The sequence below is a fragment of the Dreissena polymorpha genome, chromosome 7, assembly GCF_020536995.1.
Source record: "Dreissena polymorpha isolate Duluth1 chromosome 7, UMN_Dpol_1.0, whole genome shotgun sequence".
Lineage (NCBI taxonomy): Eukaryota > Metazoa > Mollusca > Bivalvia > Myida > Dreissenidae > Dreissena > Dreissena polymorpha.
Window position 1 is genome coordinate 49,685,705 of NC_068361.1, and position 15,069 is coordinate 49,700,773.

Genomic DNA, 15,069 nt, shown 5'->3' on the forward strand with positions numbered 1-15,069 from the left:
TTTCTGTGAAAACAGCCGAGCTAAAAAATGAAGCAGAAGAGAACTACATGTACATATGATTATAAATATTATACCTCGTTGCCTTTTTGTTATCTTATTTTTATGTCCCCCGCCACTATAGTGGGGGACATATTGTTTTTGCCCTGTCTGTTGGTTGGTTTGTGTGTTTGTTTGCCCCAACTTTAACATTTTTCCATAACTTTTGCAATATTGAAGATAGCAACTTCATATTTGGCATACATGTGTTTCTCATAAAGCTGCACATTTTGAGTGGTAAAAGGTCAAGGTCATCCTTCAAGGTCAAATATATAGCTTCAAAGCGGCGCAGAAGGGGACATAGTGTTTCTGACAAACACATATCTTGTGTGTTTTTTAAATTTCACTATACTGTATATCTATATAAATTATTTAACCTCTGGCACAACCAGTTTTGACTGCAGGGGGATGATTTGAATACTCTTTGTAAAAGACCACTAAAACATGTAAGCCATCAAATATTATACAGTACTCCTGACCTTTGTGGGCAGCTTTTACTATACAAGTCAATATAATTCAGGTCCTGGTGATCTCTGGGGCATGGCCAGTTTTGACACAGTCGTACAATTTTAAGAAGCTTTCTACAGGACCTCTATCTGATGTTTTATACCAAATATCAAAGCTCGTGGGCAAGATTTGAACAAACTCAGGTAAGCTTAAAACAGCATGTTGTTCTGTCTTGAAGGGTGAAGCTTGTGTATCGGGACGGACAAATAAACTGGGACAGACTGATACACTGTGTTGCTTCCAGTATACAGGGGTATGCCCCTCTTTGCTGCCCTCCATAGCTTGACACAATCAACGGTACATGGTAACAAAATAACAATGCCATGGACTAAATATATTTATTGTTTTATTTATATTTTTAGTATGCAACAATCTCAGGTTGTGTTCATATTCAACAATAATTTCCAGTACAGAAACCACTGTTTATAGATTGCTCAAAACAGAGAACAAAAAGTGAATACTTCTTTAAATTGATCATTCAAGTATACAATACAAGTTGAAAATGGAAGTCGAATTAATATACATAAATCTCTTTCAAACAGATTGTTCTTGTTTAAATAAAAAATAATTATATTACAATTAACAGCTGATTGAACACGTCAGCAACTAGACCCAGATGTTACACAGAACATGACAATAAATACAAGTAATTTTTCCATCGTAAAGTTGCACATTGAACTCATTCCGTGGCTCCTACATTGCCGGGGGTTGCTATAGTTTCACCCATTTGCATCAAGAGTTCTTTCCTATAGTCGTCAAAGTCTCCATCAACCTCATTAATAGTCTTATTCTCGACCACCCAGAGGTTGCAGTCTGTCTCTCGTATCAGGCGCTCATCGTGACTCACTATCACCACACCTGGGGGCAGAGCAAATAATAATGTATAGCACTGAATATCTATACACGAGACTCGCTCTGGGAAAATGGAGCTTACTACATGTGAATTAAGTGTCGTCCCAGATTAGCCTGTACACTCGCACAGTCAGACACTTCCCAAATCAATGGAAGTTTTGCTTGGAAGAGACTTCCTTTAAAGGAAAAAATCCATAAAAGTGGAAAGGGTATTCCCTGATTAAGTTGTTTGGTCTCTGCACAGGCTAGTATGGGAAGACACCTTTAAGCACATGCAATTAGCGCAGTTTAGCCCAGTGCAAGGCTCAAATATTTTTTTGACACAACCTTTTCAATGCAAAGGTAAAAACTAATGGTATAACATTATGTGCTAAAACAGTTGAACATTATTATTATTATATATAGAGGACTAATTAGAAATATTTATTCTTCAAGAACATACATTAAGCAAATTGAATGTTTATAGTCATCAAAGAACAACAGATGTGGTGTATTATTTTAAAAGGAAGATTACCTCCCTTGAAGTCATTTATGGCCTCTGCCAGTGCGTCTATGGACTCAATGTCAAGATTGTTGGTAGGCTCGTCCTGAAATGGCCATACAACTTTACATCCAATTCTGTCCTAAAATTACCATACAAATTTAGATCCAAGTCTGTTTGCTTCAACAAACTAGAGCCTTGTCACAGACGTGACGAATACCCCCACATGCCGCATTGACACAGACTATTTTTCATGCTGTCTTCACAAAACAAGAGATTCTAATTTATGGCGATTTTTAAGAATTATTATGCCATAATCATTTATAGCCATTTTGAACTTTGAACTCTTGAATTCTTTCACATGACACGCCTTTCAATGACTGTGAACAAAATTAATGTACAGAGTCATTTTTAAATCTCACAATGAATGACATAGTTATGACCCAGACAAGATCATTTATTGCCATTTTTGACCTTTGAACTAAAAGTGTGACCTTGACCTTGAAGATATCGACATAATTCTATTGCGTGGCACACCGTCCAATGATGGTAAACAAAACAGCCAAATGATTTTAAAATCTCACAATATACTACATAGTTATGGCCCGGACAAGCTCATTTATGGCCATTTTTTACCTTTGAACTCAAAGTGTGACCTTGACCTTGGAGATACCGACGTAATTCTTTTGCGCGACACACCGTCCAATGATGGTGAACAAATGTGCCAAATGATTTTAAAATCTCACAATGAACGACATAGTTATGGCCCGGACAAGCTAATTTATGGCCATTTTTGACCTTTGAACTCAAAGTGTGACCTTGACCTTGGAGATACCGCCGTAATTCTTTCGCGTGACGCACCGTCCAATGATGGTGAACATATGTGCCAAATGATTTTTAAATCTCACAATGAACGACATTATTATGGCCCGGACAAGTTCATTTATGGCCATTTTTGACCTTTGAACTCAAAGTGTTACCTTGACTTTGGAGATATCGACGTAATTTTTTGGCACGACACACCGTCCAATGATGGTGAACAAATGTGCCAAATGATTTTAAATTCTCACAATGAACAACATAGTTATGGCCCGGACAAGGTCATTGATGGCCATTTTTGACCTTTGAACAATTTGCAATTCATGGTACATAAGTATTTAATATTTCACACAATAATAAAACAGTTTTTATTTAAACGTGTTGATTGTTTCATGATATATTTATAATGATCAATCTTTATGCTAGTATTATTTTGTATTACAAACAGTGCTTAATTATACCTCCATTACCATTGGTAATGGGGGTTATATAGGAGTCACTTTGTCGGTCGGTCGGTTGGTCTGTCAGTCTGTCTGTCTGTCCCGAAATTTCATCAGATCTTCACCAAACTTGGTCAGAAGTTGTATCTAGATGATGCCTAGGTCAAGTTTAAATATGGGTCATGCCAGGTCAAAAACTAGGTCACAGGGTCACTTAGTGTGTTTTAAAATGAAAGTTTGTCCAGACCATTACTATGTCATTAATCCTTAGATTTTAAAATGACTTGGTACATTTGTTCACCATCATGGGACAGTGTGTCGTGTGAAAAAAGTACGTCGATATCTCAAAGGTCAAGGTCACACTTGGAGGTCAAAGGTCAAATGCTTGTCCGGGCCATGACTTTGTCATTTATTGAGAGATTTTAAAATCATTTGGCAAATTTGTTCACCATCATTGGACGGTGTGTCACGCGAAAGAATTACATCCTCAGTGCTTACGTTAGTCCATATCTCCAAGGTCAAAGTCACACTTTGGGTTTAACGATCATAAATGAGCTTGTCTGGACCATAACTATGTCATTTGGAACATTTGTTCACCATCATTGGACGGTGTGTTGGGCGAAAGAATTACGTCGATATCTCCAAGGTCAAGGTCAATTTCAACATGCAGCAATGCTCATTTAAACAAGTTTGTACAATTGAATCCGAATAAATATTAAATATGCAACTGTAATTGGTATACATTAACGTAAAGCCATTGTTGTAAGTTGCATTGCCTAAAATAAGAAAACTTGTTAAGACAGGCCAGGGTTAACCATGATTGAAAGGTTCATTTTAATATCATGCTACAATAATCATCCTCATTTCTACTTAAACCAATCATATGTGTTAATACGGGTATAAATTAATATACATACAAGGGACATAATCACAAACCTTCTAAAGGAATACAAAACTGAAGATGTACTTATAACAATCTCTTTAAAATCACGTTTTTAGCTTAAAAAAGGATAAACATACATCATTTTACAGTATTCATTTAAACATTTTAATATAAAAAGATGTCAACATGAAAAAGTTGAAGACATTATCAGTTTTATTAATTTAAAATAATTCTGTAAGTTTTTACCAAGGATCTGTTATAAAATGGGCTTTGGTGAATAAACATCGCTTTTTTTGTAACAACGTCCATATCATAACAAGAGCACCGCCTTGCGGGTGCAGACCGCTTATCTATTTTTGCTTTTTAAAGGCGAAGCGACCTATCTCAATACTTCAATAAAAAAAAATTGGAGGGGTGGGGTGGAGAGGGGGGTATAGTGTGGGGGTGTGGTCATTTATTATTATCTTCCAAAAATAAGAAATACAAATGAAAACCAAAAAAAATGGGGGGGGGGGGGGGTTCTTGGGTGGGATAGTTGGACGGTCTTTCAAAAATAAAATAATTAAAATAAATATTTTTGTTTTTTCACCATGTTTCAACAAAAATATAAATATATTATTTTATTTGGGGGGGGTCGGGGGGGGGGGTTTAGTGTGAAGGTGTGGTCATTTAAAAGATGATCTTTCAAAAAGAAAAAGAAAATCAAAATAAACCAAAGTATTAATCAAATCTGATCATAAATAACGAAGTCATGGCAAATTTAGCAAAATTTAATTATTTGACCTTGAGAGTCAAGGTCATTCAAAGGTCAAGGTAAAATTCAACTTGCCATGTACAGATGGTACTCTCATGATAGTATGAAAGTATTTGAAGTTTGAAAGCAATAGCCTTGATACTTTAGAAGTAAAGTGGATGTAAACACAAAATTTAACCATATATCCAAAGTTACTAAATAAAAAAGGGCCATAATTCCGTCAAAATTACAACCAGAGTTATGCAACTTGTCCTGTACAGTCCCCAAATGATAGTTTGTGAGTGTTCCAAGTCTGAAAGCAATAGCTATGATACTTTAGGAGTAAAGTGGACCAAAACACAAAACATAACGAAAATTTCAATTTTCTAAGTATAAAGAGGCCATATTTCTGTCAAAATGCCAGTCAGAGTTACATAACTTTGCCTGCACAGTCCCCTTATAATAGTTAGTGAGTGTCGCAAGTGTGAAAGCAATAGATTTGATACTTTAGGAATAAAGTGGACCTAAACACAAAACTTAACCAAATTTTAAATTTTCTAATTATAAAAAGGACACATAATTCTGTCAAAATGCACGCCAGAGTTATCTTACTTTGCCTGCCCAGTCCCCTCATGATAGTAAGTAAGTGTACCAAGTTTGAATGCAATAGCTTTGATACTCTAAGAGAAAAATGGACCTAAACACAAAACTTAACCGGACACCGACGCCAAGGTGATGACAATAGCTCTTTTTTTTTTCCATAAAATAGATGAGCTCAAAACTACACATTCATTCATTCTGAGATAACCGGGCTTAATGCATGTGCGTAAAGTGTCGTCCCCATGTACCCTGTTCAGTTTGCACAAGCTAATCAGGGACAACACTTTTAAATTGTATGGCATTTTTATTTAAAGGAAGTCTCTTAAAAACAAAAATCCAGGAAATAGAAAATGTCCCTGATTGCCTGCGCGGACTGCACAGGCTCATCTAGGACGACACTATGCACAATCATTAGGTCCAGTTTTCTCAAAACTAGGCTAAATTAATGTCTTAGCCCCATGTGGCTATGTACCTACCAATATAAGCACATCTGGCTGTCTACATGTGAGGTCTGCCAGTGCCACGCGAGCTTTCTGTCCCCCAGACAGGTCCCTGTTCTTGATGGTGTGAGAGTGACCCGGCAACCCAAAGCTGCCCAGCGTCTTCCTACACAACTGGTAGTCCATGTTGAAGTTACGCTGCAAGCAAACAAGGGCAGATTTACCTCTTACCTCTCAGACAGGCACTTTGACCCATTTGTAGTACGTTAGAAAATCCTATTATATTAAAGACCTTTCATACTAGATTCACGTTTAAAAGGCTTCATGTCCAAGCCTAACATACTGCAGAGCAGAAAACAGGATAAAACCTGAACAGACTGCGAGTGACTGGTTGCATATAGCAATTTTCACTTTGCTTCTGAGTGGAAAAGGGTTAAGTTTCAACTTTCTTAAAAAAAATTAAGCCATGTTTCAAATTGGCTTCTTTAGCACAATATATAAAGTGGCACATTATTTTGGCTAAAACATCTCGTTTATGACTAGTCACATGTTATAGAGGAAGTTTGGAAAACCAATACACCACTTTTACAACATAAGGAATTTGTCAAGTAATTTTATTATATCTTCATGTAAAACAAGATGTGTTTGTAAAACACTATGTCCCCCCCAAATATATTTGACCTTTGACCTTGAAGGATCACCTTGACCTTTTACCACTCAAAATGTGGAGCTCCATGAAATACATATGCATGCCAAATATCAAGTTGCTATCTTCAATATTGCAAAAGTTATGGCCAATGTTAAAGTTTTGACACAAACCAACAGACAGACAGGGCAAAAACAATACCAGGACAAATTTAAGCCATACTTAAGATACAAAATATGTATTGTTTTATAACAAATTAAGTACGGGCATTAAGGCAATTGTTCTCAGACCAAGGCTACCATATATGCCACCGACCTGCAGATGTTCTATAGGAGACTCATCCGGTACCAGCTGGTCAGCAGAATGCTGGTCATACTTGCCAATCCTCTGTAAAAGATAGCAACAGTATTATCCCTTCAGAAATTATAGTAATATGTCTAATCATCTAAATGCATCAAAATAATCTGAGATCAATAGATTCCTTATGTAGAATTCAACATATTACCATTAAATTACATAAAATTCAGCAAAATTGTATATGATTTTTTTTCAGATCAATTTATAAAACAGCTTACATGAACTATATCCAATTAAGTAAAAGAATCAGAACTAGAAAAGTGTCACAGACACCGACAGGTCCCTCTTGAGACATGTTTGGACACAAGAAAATCCACGATATATTCTTCAGTGGACAAAAAGGCAAAGGGCCATAATTAAGCCAAAATTGGTCATAGTCAAACCAAATTTCTTTATTATCATCCACAAATTATCATCACGTTCTGAGAAAACTGGGTTTAATGCATGTGTGTAAAGTGTCATCCCAGATTAGCCTGTGCAGTCCGCACAGGCTAATCAGGGACGCAACTTTCCGCTTAAATTGGATTTTTGCTAAGAAAAGACTTCAATTAAACAAAAAAGGTCATAAACCGGAAAGTGTCTCCCTGATTAGCCTGTGCGGACAGGCTAATCTGGGATGACACTTTACGCACATGCGTTATGCCCAGTTTTCTCAGAACACGACTCAATTAATGTCATTCAACAGTGAGAATTGGAGCAAGAATCACCCAATATTTAAATAGTAGTTAAAAAAAACATTCTAGGACCATATAATATAGAGTGGAAAAAACAAAGGGCCATAATTCTGCCAAAATTCTTTTATGATCATGATATCTAGACATACAAAGACATTCAAATATTTAAGTTTTTGAGTGAGATAATCCCAAAAGTTAAAGCCAAGTTAACAACACAGCATTTTCTGATTATTAATTTTTTATTCTATAGTGGAAAAACAAAAGGCTAAAACTTGTTGCAGCCAGAATTTGTTTCTTTATGATATTCTTCTAATCTATCTATATTAATCTAATAAAGGTTAATTGGACTGTGATAGTTTGAGTGAGTAACTAGTAGTTATAAAGGAGTTGAAAACACAAGCTTCAAGATGTTAACCCATTTATGCCTAGTGGACTCTCCCATCCTTCTAAATAGGATCAATTTATTTCCAAAATGAGGGATGTCTAGTATATTTATTTCTATATTTAGAATATTTCGTACAGAAATTCCTTTAAGCAAACAGTGCAGACACTGATGAGAGGCTGTCATCAGGGTCTATGCTGTTTGCCAAGGCCTTTTTTCTAGACGCTAGGCATAAATGGGTTAAATAAGAGCTGTGTTAGTGAAACACTATGCCCCCTATTGCCATATATTTGACCTTTGACCTTGAAGGATGACCTTGAGCTTGACCTTTCACCACTCAAAATGTGCAGCTCCATGAGATACACATGCATGCCAAATATCAATTTGCTATTTTCAATATTGCAAAAGTTATAACCAAGGTTAAAGTTTTGGGACAGAATGACAGACAGACAGACAGAATGACATACAGACAGACAGGCCAAAAACAATATACCCCCGAAAATTCGATCCGGGGGCATACAAATAATGTAAGCAGTTTTGCACAAAATCTACCGGTAGATTTTTTTTAACTTGATCATCTAAATATTTAAATACTCAGGATTTAAAAGAGTGGACTCCTAACTTGAAATTGTCTTTATATCTGCACTATCAAAATCAATTCACTCAGTGAATCTACATCTACATCAACAAAAGTGTGATGTAATTAAGATATATTTACATACAAACTTGAGACATAATCTCTTTGGGCTTTTGCACTAATTTTTGTAATTAAACAACAAAGGGAGTGAACTATGTTCAATACTTATATTTTCAGAACTAGCTGTAAAATGAAAGAGACAAGTGAGAACTATTGTTCATTATACATTATAATGAATGTTAACTTGCATTAATAAACCTGCATATGTTTTTAGATGTACTTCAACAAAACCATGAATATCAGAATTATAAAAAAATACAAACCCACTGACAAGAGAACAATAAATAACATGGAACACATATTCAACCTATAATTGTCAACAAGACGAAACAAGAAATGTGTTTGTCAGAAACACAATGCCTCCTTATGCACCGCTTTGATTTTTTTTAACCTTTGACCTTGAAGGATGACCTTGAACTTTCACCACTCAAAATGTGCAGCTCCAGGAGATACACATGCATGCCAAATATCAAGTTGCTATCATCAATAATACAAAAGTTATGACCAAGGTTAAAGTTTTGGGACACATACAATGACAGACACATACAAATACAGACAGACGGACAGGCCAAAAACAATATATCCCTGATCATTCGATCCAGGGGCATAAAAAGAGTAAGATGGTTAACAAGTGCACCTAACTCATGGACAGGGCAGTCGCTTTATTCAGTTAACAGGTTATCCGTTTCTTAAGGAGGTTAACCGGTTACACAATTAATATTTGGTTACTCTTGCAGAATTTTTTTTTGGTTGAACGCAATAAATAGTAAAATCGTTAGTTTTGTTTGACTTCATTCCACTGTATTGGCTAATCCGCTTATCTTATCGCAAATTATCACCAATTACCACCCCGTGATGCCCCTCTGTGGATCAAAAGCGATTAGAGTTGTAAAACATCGGGTGCAGCAGATTAATGAGCAGGCACACAAGAAATTAGCACCTACTCTGCAGTGTGTTTGTTAAGCACTTTACATTCTATTGTGTTATTTTGTTGACTACCATTGCTTGATAAAATCAATACAGCTGGACACTGTGATTACACCCGATCACTGTTGTTTTAACAACTATTGCAAACTGAAATGCCCTAATAAAGACATCGAGTATAAACAGGCCTTCAATAGAGGTTTGGAAAACCCTTTGCCCATTGCAAAATATGTTTACGCTAATCGACAATTGTTATTAATCAGAAAACTGTTAATGCATGAAATTCCTAAAGGAAAATGAGTGTTAATAAAACACAACATAATTCAAATTCTGCACTAGCTTTTATTGATCAAGGTGTAGAACAATAATTATGTGTAAAAGACATGAAGGTAATATTTCAACAAAGAAATATCACAGTTCACCGACAAGCATATAAAAATGTCGGAAATTACAAAATTTGTAAAGAAACAGTATTTAATTGATAAAATGGTTAAAGTAATTAGGTTACAAGACAATCAACAAGACAAGAGTATATTTGCAAATGCATGTAATTGTTTATAAACGTATAGGTTTTTTGGATTTTTTTTTTTTTCATTTATGTGGTACGTGAGTCGGTTAACCGCTTGAATATCGAAACAGGTTAACCGGTTACTAATTTGCTTAGGTTTGCCATCCCTAATAATAACAATAATCCTTAGATTTGACAGTAATGACACAGTCTTTATTTCTGCGTTAAATATATGTTCATTTATAATAAATGTTTTCATATAACATTTAATGAAAAATATTTATCACACAGAAAATCACTAAGTACAGTGTAACTAAGCAAAGCTAAGTTTTCTATATATTTATGTTTAATATTTTTTTCACTTTGTACTATGCTTTTGCATGTCTTCCAAACTACTAACAGCATCTCACACACCAATCATCTGCAGTAGCATAAAAGCATCTCACACACCAATGATCTGCAGTAGCATAATAGAATCTCACACACTAATCATCTGCAGTAGCATAATAGCATCTCACACACCAATCATCTGCAGTAGCATAATAGCATCTCACACACCAATCATCTGCAGTAGCATAACAGCTTGATGGAGAATACAGGTAACACTCTGGTTACATGCATAACCCCACACCCCACACTTGTGCTCTCTCTCTCTCTCATGTAAGCATTCTCATATGTGTCTTCAAGTTCCGTCTCTAGTTACATGGATAACCACACAATGTGTGCATAACTCCAGTATCCTCATGTGTATTTTCAAGGTATTACTTGTGTTACACTCATAAGCACACACCTAAAAGATTTATAGTCTCTAGTCTGCATGTATCCTCATGTGTCTCTTCAAGGACTCCTTCCGGGCAAATGCATACCTACACACCTCACACTTGTACATTCCCTCTCCTGTATGTATCCTCATGTGTCTCTTCAAGGACTCCCTCCATGTAAATGCATAACTACACACCTCACACTTGTACAGCAGTCTCTGAATGTATCCTCATGTGTCTCTTCAAATGAGTACTCTGGTTAAATTCATAAACACACAACTCACACTTGTACTTTCTCTCTCCTTTATGTATCCTCATGTGTCTCTTCAAGTTACTTATCTGATTACATGTATAACCGCACACATCACACTTGTATGGTTTCTCTCCTGTATGTATCCTCATGTGAGTCTTCAAGTCACCACTCAGTTTACATGTATAACCGCACACCCCACACTCGTACAGTCTCTCTCCTGTATGTATCTTCATGTGAGTCTTCAAATAACCACTCTGGCTACAAGCATAGCCACACACCTCACACTTGTACGGTTTCTCTCCTGTATGTATCCTCATGTGTCTCTTCAAGGTACAACTCTCGATACAAGCATAGCCACACACCTCACACTTGAACAGTTTTTCTCCTGTATGTATCTTCATGTGTGTCTTCAAGTGACCACTCAGCTTACATGCATAACCACACACCTCACACTTGTACAGTCTCTCTCCTGTATGTATTCTCATGTGTGTCTTCAGGTGACTACTTTGGTTACATTCATAACCACACACCACACACTTGTACAGTTTCTCTCCTGTATGTATCCTAATGTGTGTCTTCAAGCTATAACTCCGGTTAGATTCATAACCACACACTTTACACTTGTACGGTTTCTCTCCTGTATGTATCCTCATGTGTGTCTTCAAGCTATAACTCCGGTTAGATTCATAACCACACACCTCACACTTGTACGGTTTCTCTCCTGTATGTATCCTCATGTGAGTCTTCAAGGAACAGCTCTGGCTACATTCAAAACCACACACCTCACACTTGTACGGTTTCTCTCCTGTATGTATTCTCATGTGTGTCTTCAAGTTACGCCTCTCGCTACAAGCATAGCCACACACCTCACACTTGTACGGTTTCTCTCCTGTATGTATCCTCATGTGTGTCTTCAAGCTATAACTTTGGTTACATTCAAAACCACACACCTCACACTTGTACGGTTTCTCTCCTGTATGTATCCTCATGTGTGTCTTCAATTTACCACTCTGGCTACAGGCATAGCCACACACCTCACACTTGTACAGTCTCTCTCCAGCATGTATCCTCATGTATGTCTTCAAGTTACTACTGTTCTTTCTAGTATTATTCCACATCACGCCATTGTACTCCTTTTCATCTGTGTTTTCTATGTTCTTCTTCTTCTGTAATATTGCATTTTCTAATTGCTGTTCCATGACATTTTTTAAAATGTCACTTCCCTCTTCATTGACATATTTAGGTCTGAAGAGCAAGTTCTTGTCTCTGTTGATGCCAACTTCTCTGGCGTATTCATCTCCATAATAGACAAGCAGTTCTTCTTCTGGTGAAACTGGCTTGAATGTGCAGTAATAGATGCCTCCTTTGTACTGGAATGCTACAAGGTTCTGATCTGCCTCTGTCATTGCACAGTTCACGTATCTCATCCAGTTAGAGGTGGCCTTGTTCTGGGCATCCACACAGTGGCTAGCTTTGCCTTCCTTATAGATCTGCCAGCAATATCCTGATTTATGGTTGTAAGAGATGGTATCACCCCTATATGGTCCAAACATGATTCTGGATTCGAGTCCAACTTTTGAAAATACTCCAAGACCAGCTCCAAATAGCTTTGAGGTTTTAATTTCAAGGTCATCTGGAAGAGTATGATCAGCTCTAAAGGGGTCCTCTTCTGGCACCTCTTTGTCCTGTATTAAGTTGTATGGTCCATGCACAGGGCAATCCCCTTCAAACTCTTTGTTGCATTCTCCACAGTACAGAAAGTGGTCATTATCTGAAGGTTCTAGGTTCTTACAGCTTGCTAGGTTCCTCTCTGGAAGAAGGTATTCAGTCTTGTCCTTTTCAAGTGTCTTGGCTTTTTTCACTCTCTTTGCACTTACTAGGTCACCTGTTTTGTCCAATTTCCTCTTAGCTGGTTTAAGGAAAAGGGGGACCATTGTTTTTTGCAGCATTCCTAGGCTTGACTTGGCCACTGGATGAACCTTGACCACAAACCCTCTTTGGTTCCAAAAGAGTTGAATTATAGCTCTTGCTTTTCTTTTGGTTTCTTTCAATGAATATCTCTTCAAAGTAATCAGAAGAACATTCGCCAGACTCAGCTGCCAGATTTGAATTCACTTCCTCTGTTGTCACAGAAACCTCTGCCAAATTAAAAATGGTATAACTCATTGACAAAGGCATTTCATTGGCCTGACTTTCAGTAATGTCTTGTGGTATATCTTCCTTTGAATCACATCTGATTAGTGGCATCGGAACATTTGGATCATCCACTGGTAATATTTCATTATTTTGGTCCATACTGTATGTTACATCACTTGACAAACCAATTGACTGATTTGTAGGAAAGTCCTTTTTAATTGATTTATCATTACAATTCCTTTTAATCGTAGCATAAGTAGATTCAGAACTGGGAGCTGCCACTGGACTGCCATTTATTGAAGGATTTACCCTCATAGGTAAAACCTGAACCGGTGAAGTGCTCACCGCATTTGCCTCATGTTCAAAAGCAAAATGATGGTCAGGAGTCAAATCAGTTGCAGAATATGGTAAACTGGGCATAATCAGCTTGTTTTCAAAATTTAACATAACCTTTTGACAACCAATTTGGCAAAGTTGCAACTCGTTTAAAGCCTTTGACTTGTGTTCCTCCAGGATTTGATCACCTAAATCCTGTATTTCATCAAACACATCTTGCGGGCTCTTTGCTGTGGTTACCAGTTGTGGTTGTTGTTGCTGATGGTATTGGAGCAGTGAACTCTGAGGTGAAAGGCTTGGCAGAAATGTTGTTGCGTCCTGGCCAGAATTGGAAGTCTGCCTGTCAACTAAAGGAACTGTAGGGGAAACAACAGATGGCATGATCCCCCAATTTGGGATATGAATATCCCCATGAGGCCCCCTGTCATGCAATGTGTCTGTGTCCAAAGTGGAGAGAACTGATTTAATATCCATTACCTTGGGATTCAAAAAGGCAACATACTGAGAATCCAAAAATTGTCTTTTATGATTTATTATACCAGCAGAATTAAATGTTTGTGTTGAAAGAACTGATGAGTTTCCTTTGAAAACAGATATTTCACATTGTTTATTAACACTTCCAGGGTCAAACATCGGACCAGTTTTTTCTGAGGGACTTCTGAGCAGAACATTTCTGACTGCCAAATCATCACTTCCTTGGAATGCATCAACATCATCATTCTCAGACGGCAGGACATACCAGCGTCCCAACAAAAGTTGGTCATCAGCTTCCTTTGAAACATCAGAAGGACTAAGTTGGTGGGATGGAATTGTCTCCACATTCGAATAGTCAGCATTCATATTTCCAGGCACAGATGCATGGCTTTAAATGAATGGACACTGCTCAGCAGGATTCATAGCCGAAATTCAGAAGTACAGAACCATTTCCTGAACTACTGGTAGGAAAATAACTGTCTGTTTTCTTAGCCTGTCCAATGGAAACTTGTCCAAAAGTAACACTCTCCCACTGCAGGTTTATAGTTTTCGCAGGATGAATCCCTTGAAATGTAAAGGTTTCAGTCAATGGTCCATTTTTGTTCTCTTTACACCTACAGGATAGAGCCATTTTGTGCTGTATATGTAGGCAAATTGTAAAATTGTTATTTATCATAAAGGGAATTAATCCAAAAACAAGGGCTGTTTGTAAAACATGCATGCCCCCCATATGGGCTCTCCGTTGTATTGAGAGCCATTGTGTGAATATGTTTTTTGTCACTGTGACCTTGACCTTTGACCTAGTGACCTGAAAATCAATAGGGGTCATCTGCCAGTCATGATCAATCTACCTATCAAGTTTCATGATCCTAGCCATAAGAATTCTTGAGTTATCATCCGGACACCATTTTACTATTTCATGTCACCGTGACCTTGACCTTTGACCTAGTGACCTGAAAAATCAATAGGGGTCATCTGCGAGTCATGATTAATCTACCTATCAAGTTTCATGATCCTAGGAATAAGCGTTCTTCAGTTATCATCCGGAAACCATTTTACTATTTCGTGTAATCGTGACCTTGACCTTTGACCTAGTGACCTGAAAATCAATAGGGGTCATCTGCGAGTCA

At 37.2% G+C, this 15,069-nt stretch overlaps 2 protein-coding genes across 3 annotated transcripts in view; both read right to left on the reverse strand.

The window, feature by feature from the left end:
• Positions 1-869: 869 nt before the first annotated feature.
• LOC127838064 (ATP-binding cassette sub-family F member 1-like) overlaps positions 870-15,069 on the reverse strand; it is a 51,447-nt gene continuing 37,247 nt past the window's right edge. For both annotated transcript variants that reach the window (XM_052365626.1, XM_052365625.1), the window contains 4 exons: positions 6,753-6,824; positions 5,828-5,989; positions 1,910-1,982; positions 870-1,401 (listed from right to left, as the gene is read on the reverse strand). In XM_052365626.1, coding sequence (XP_052221586.1) covers positions 1,223-1,401; positions 1,910-1,982; positions 5,828-5,989; positions 6,753-6,824 — 486 coding nt within the window. In that variant the 3' untranslated portion in view covers positions 870-1,222. The remainder of the gene's footprint in view (positions 1,402-1,909; positions 1,983-5,827; positions 5,990-6,752; positions 6,825-15,069) is intronic.
• LOC127838065 (zinc finger protein 492-like) lies at positions 6,831-13,102 on the reverse strand. Its single transcript, XM_052365627.1, has one exon. The coding sequence runs from the start codon at positions 12,940-12,942 to the stop codon at positions 10,939-10,941; it is 2,004 nt and encodes a 667-aa protein (XP_052221587.1). The 5' UTR covers positions 12,943-13,102; the 3' UTR covers positions 6,831-10,938.

Bases quoted from the DNA above. Each gene is read 5' to 3' on its own strand.
- LOC127838065 (XM_052365627.1), bottom strand. From the start codon at position 12,942: ATGCTGCAAAAAACAATGGTCCCCCTTTTCCTTAAACCAGCTAAGAGG.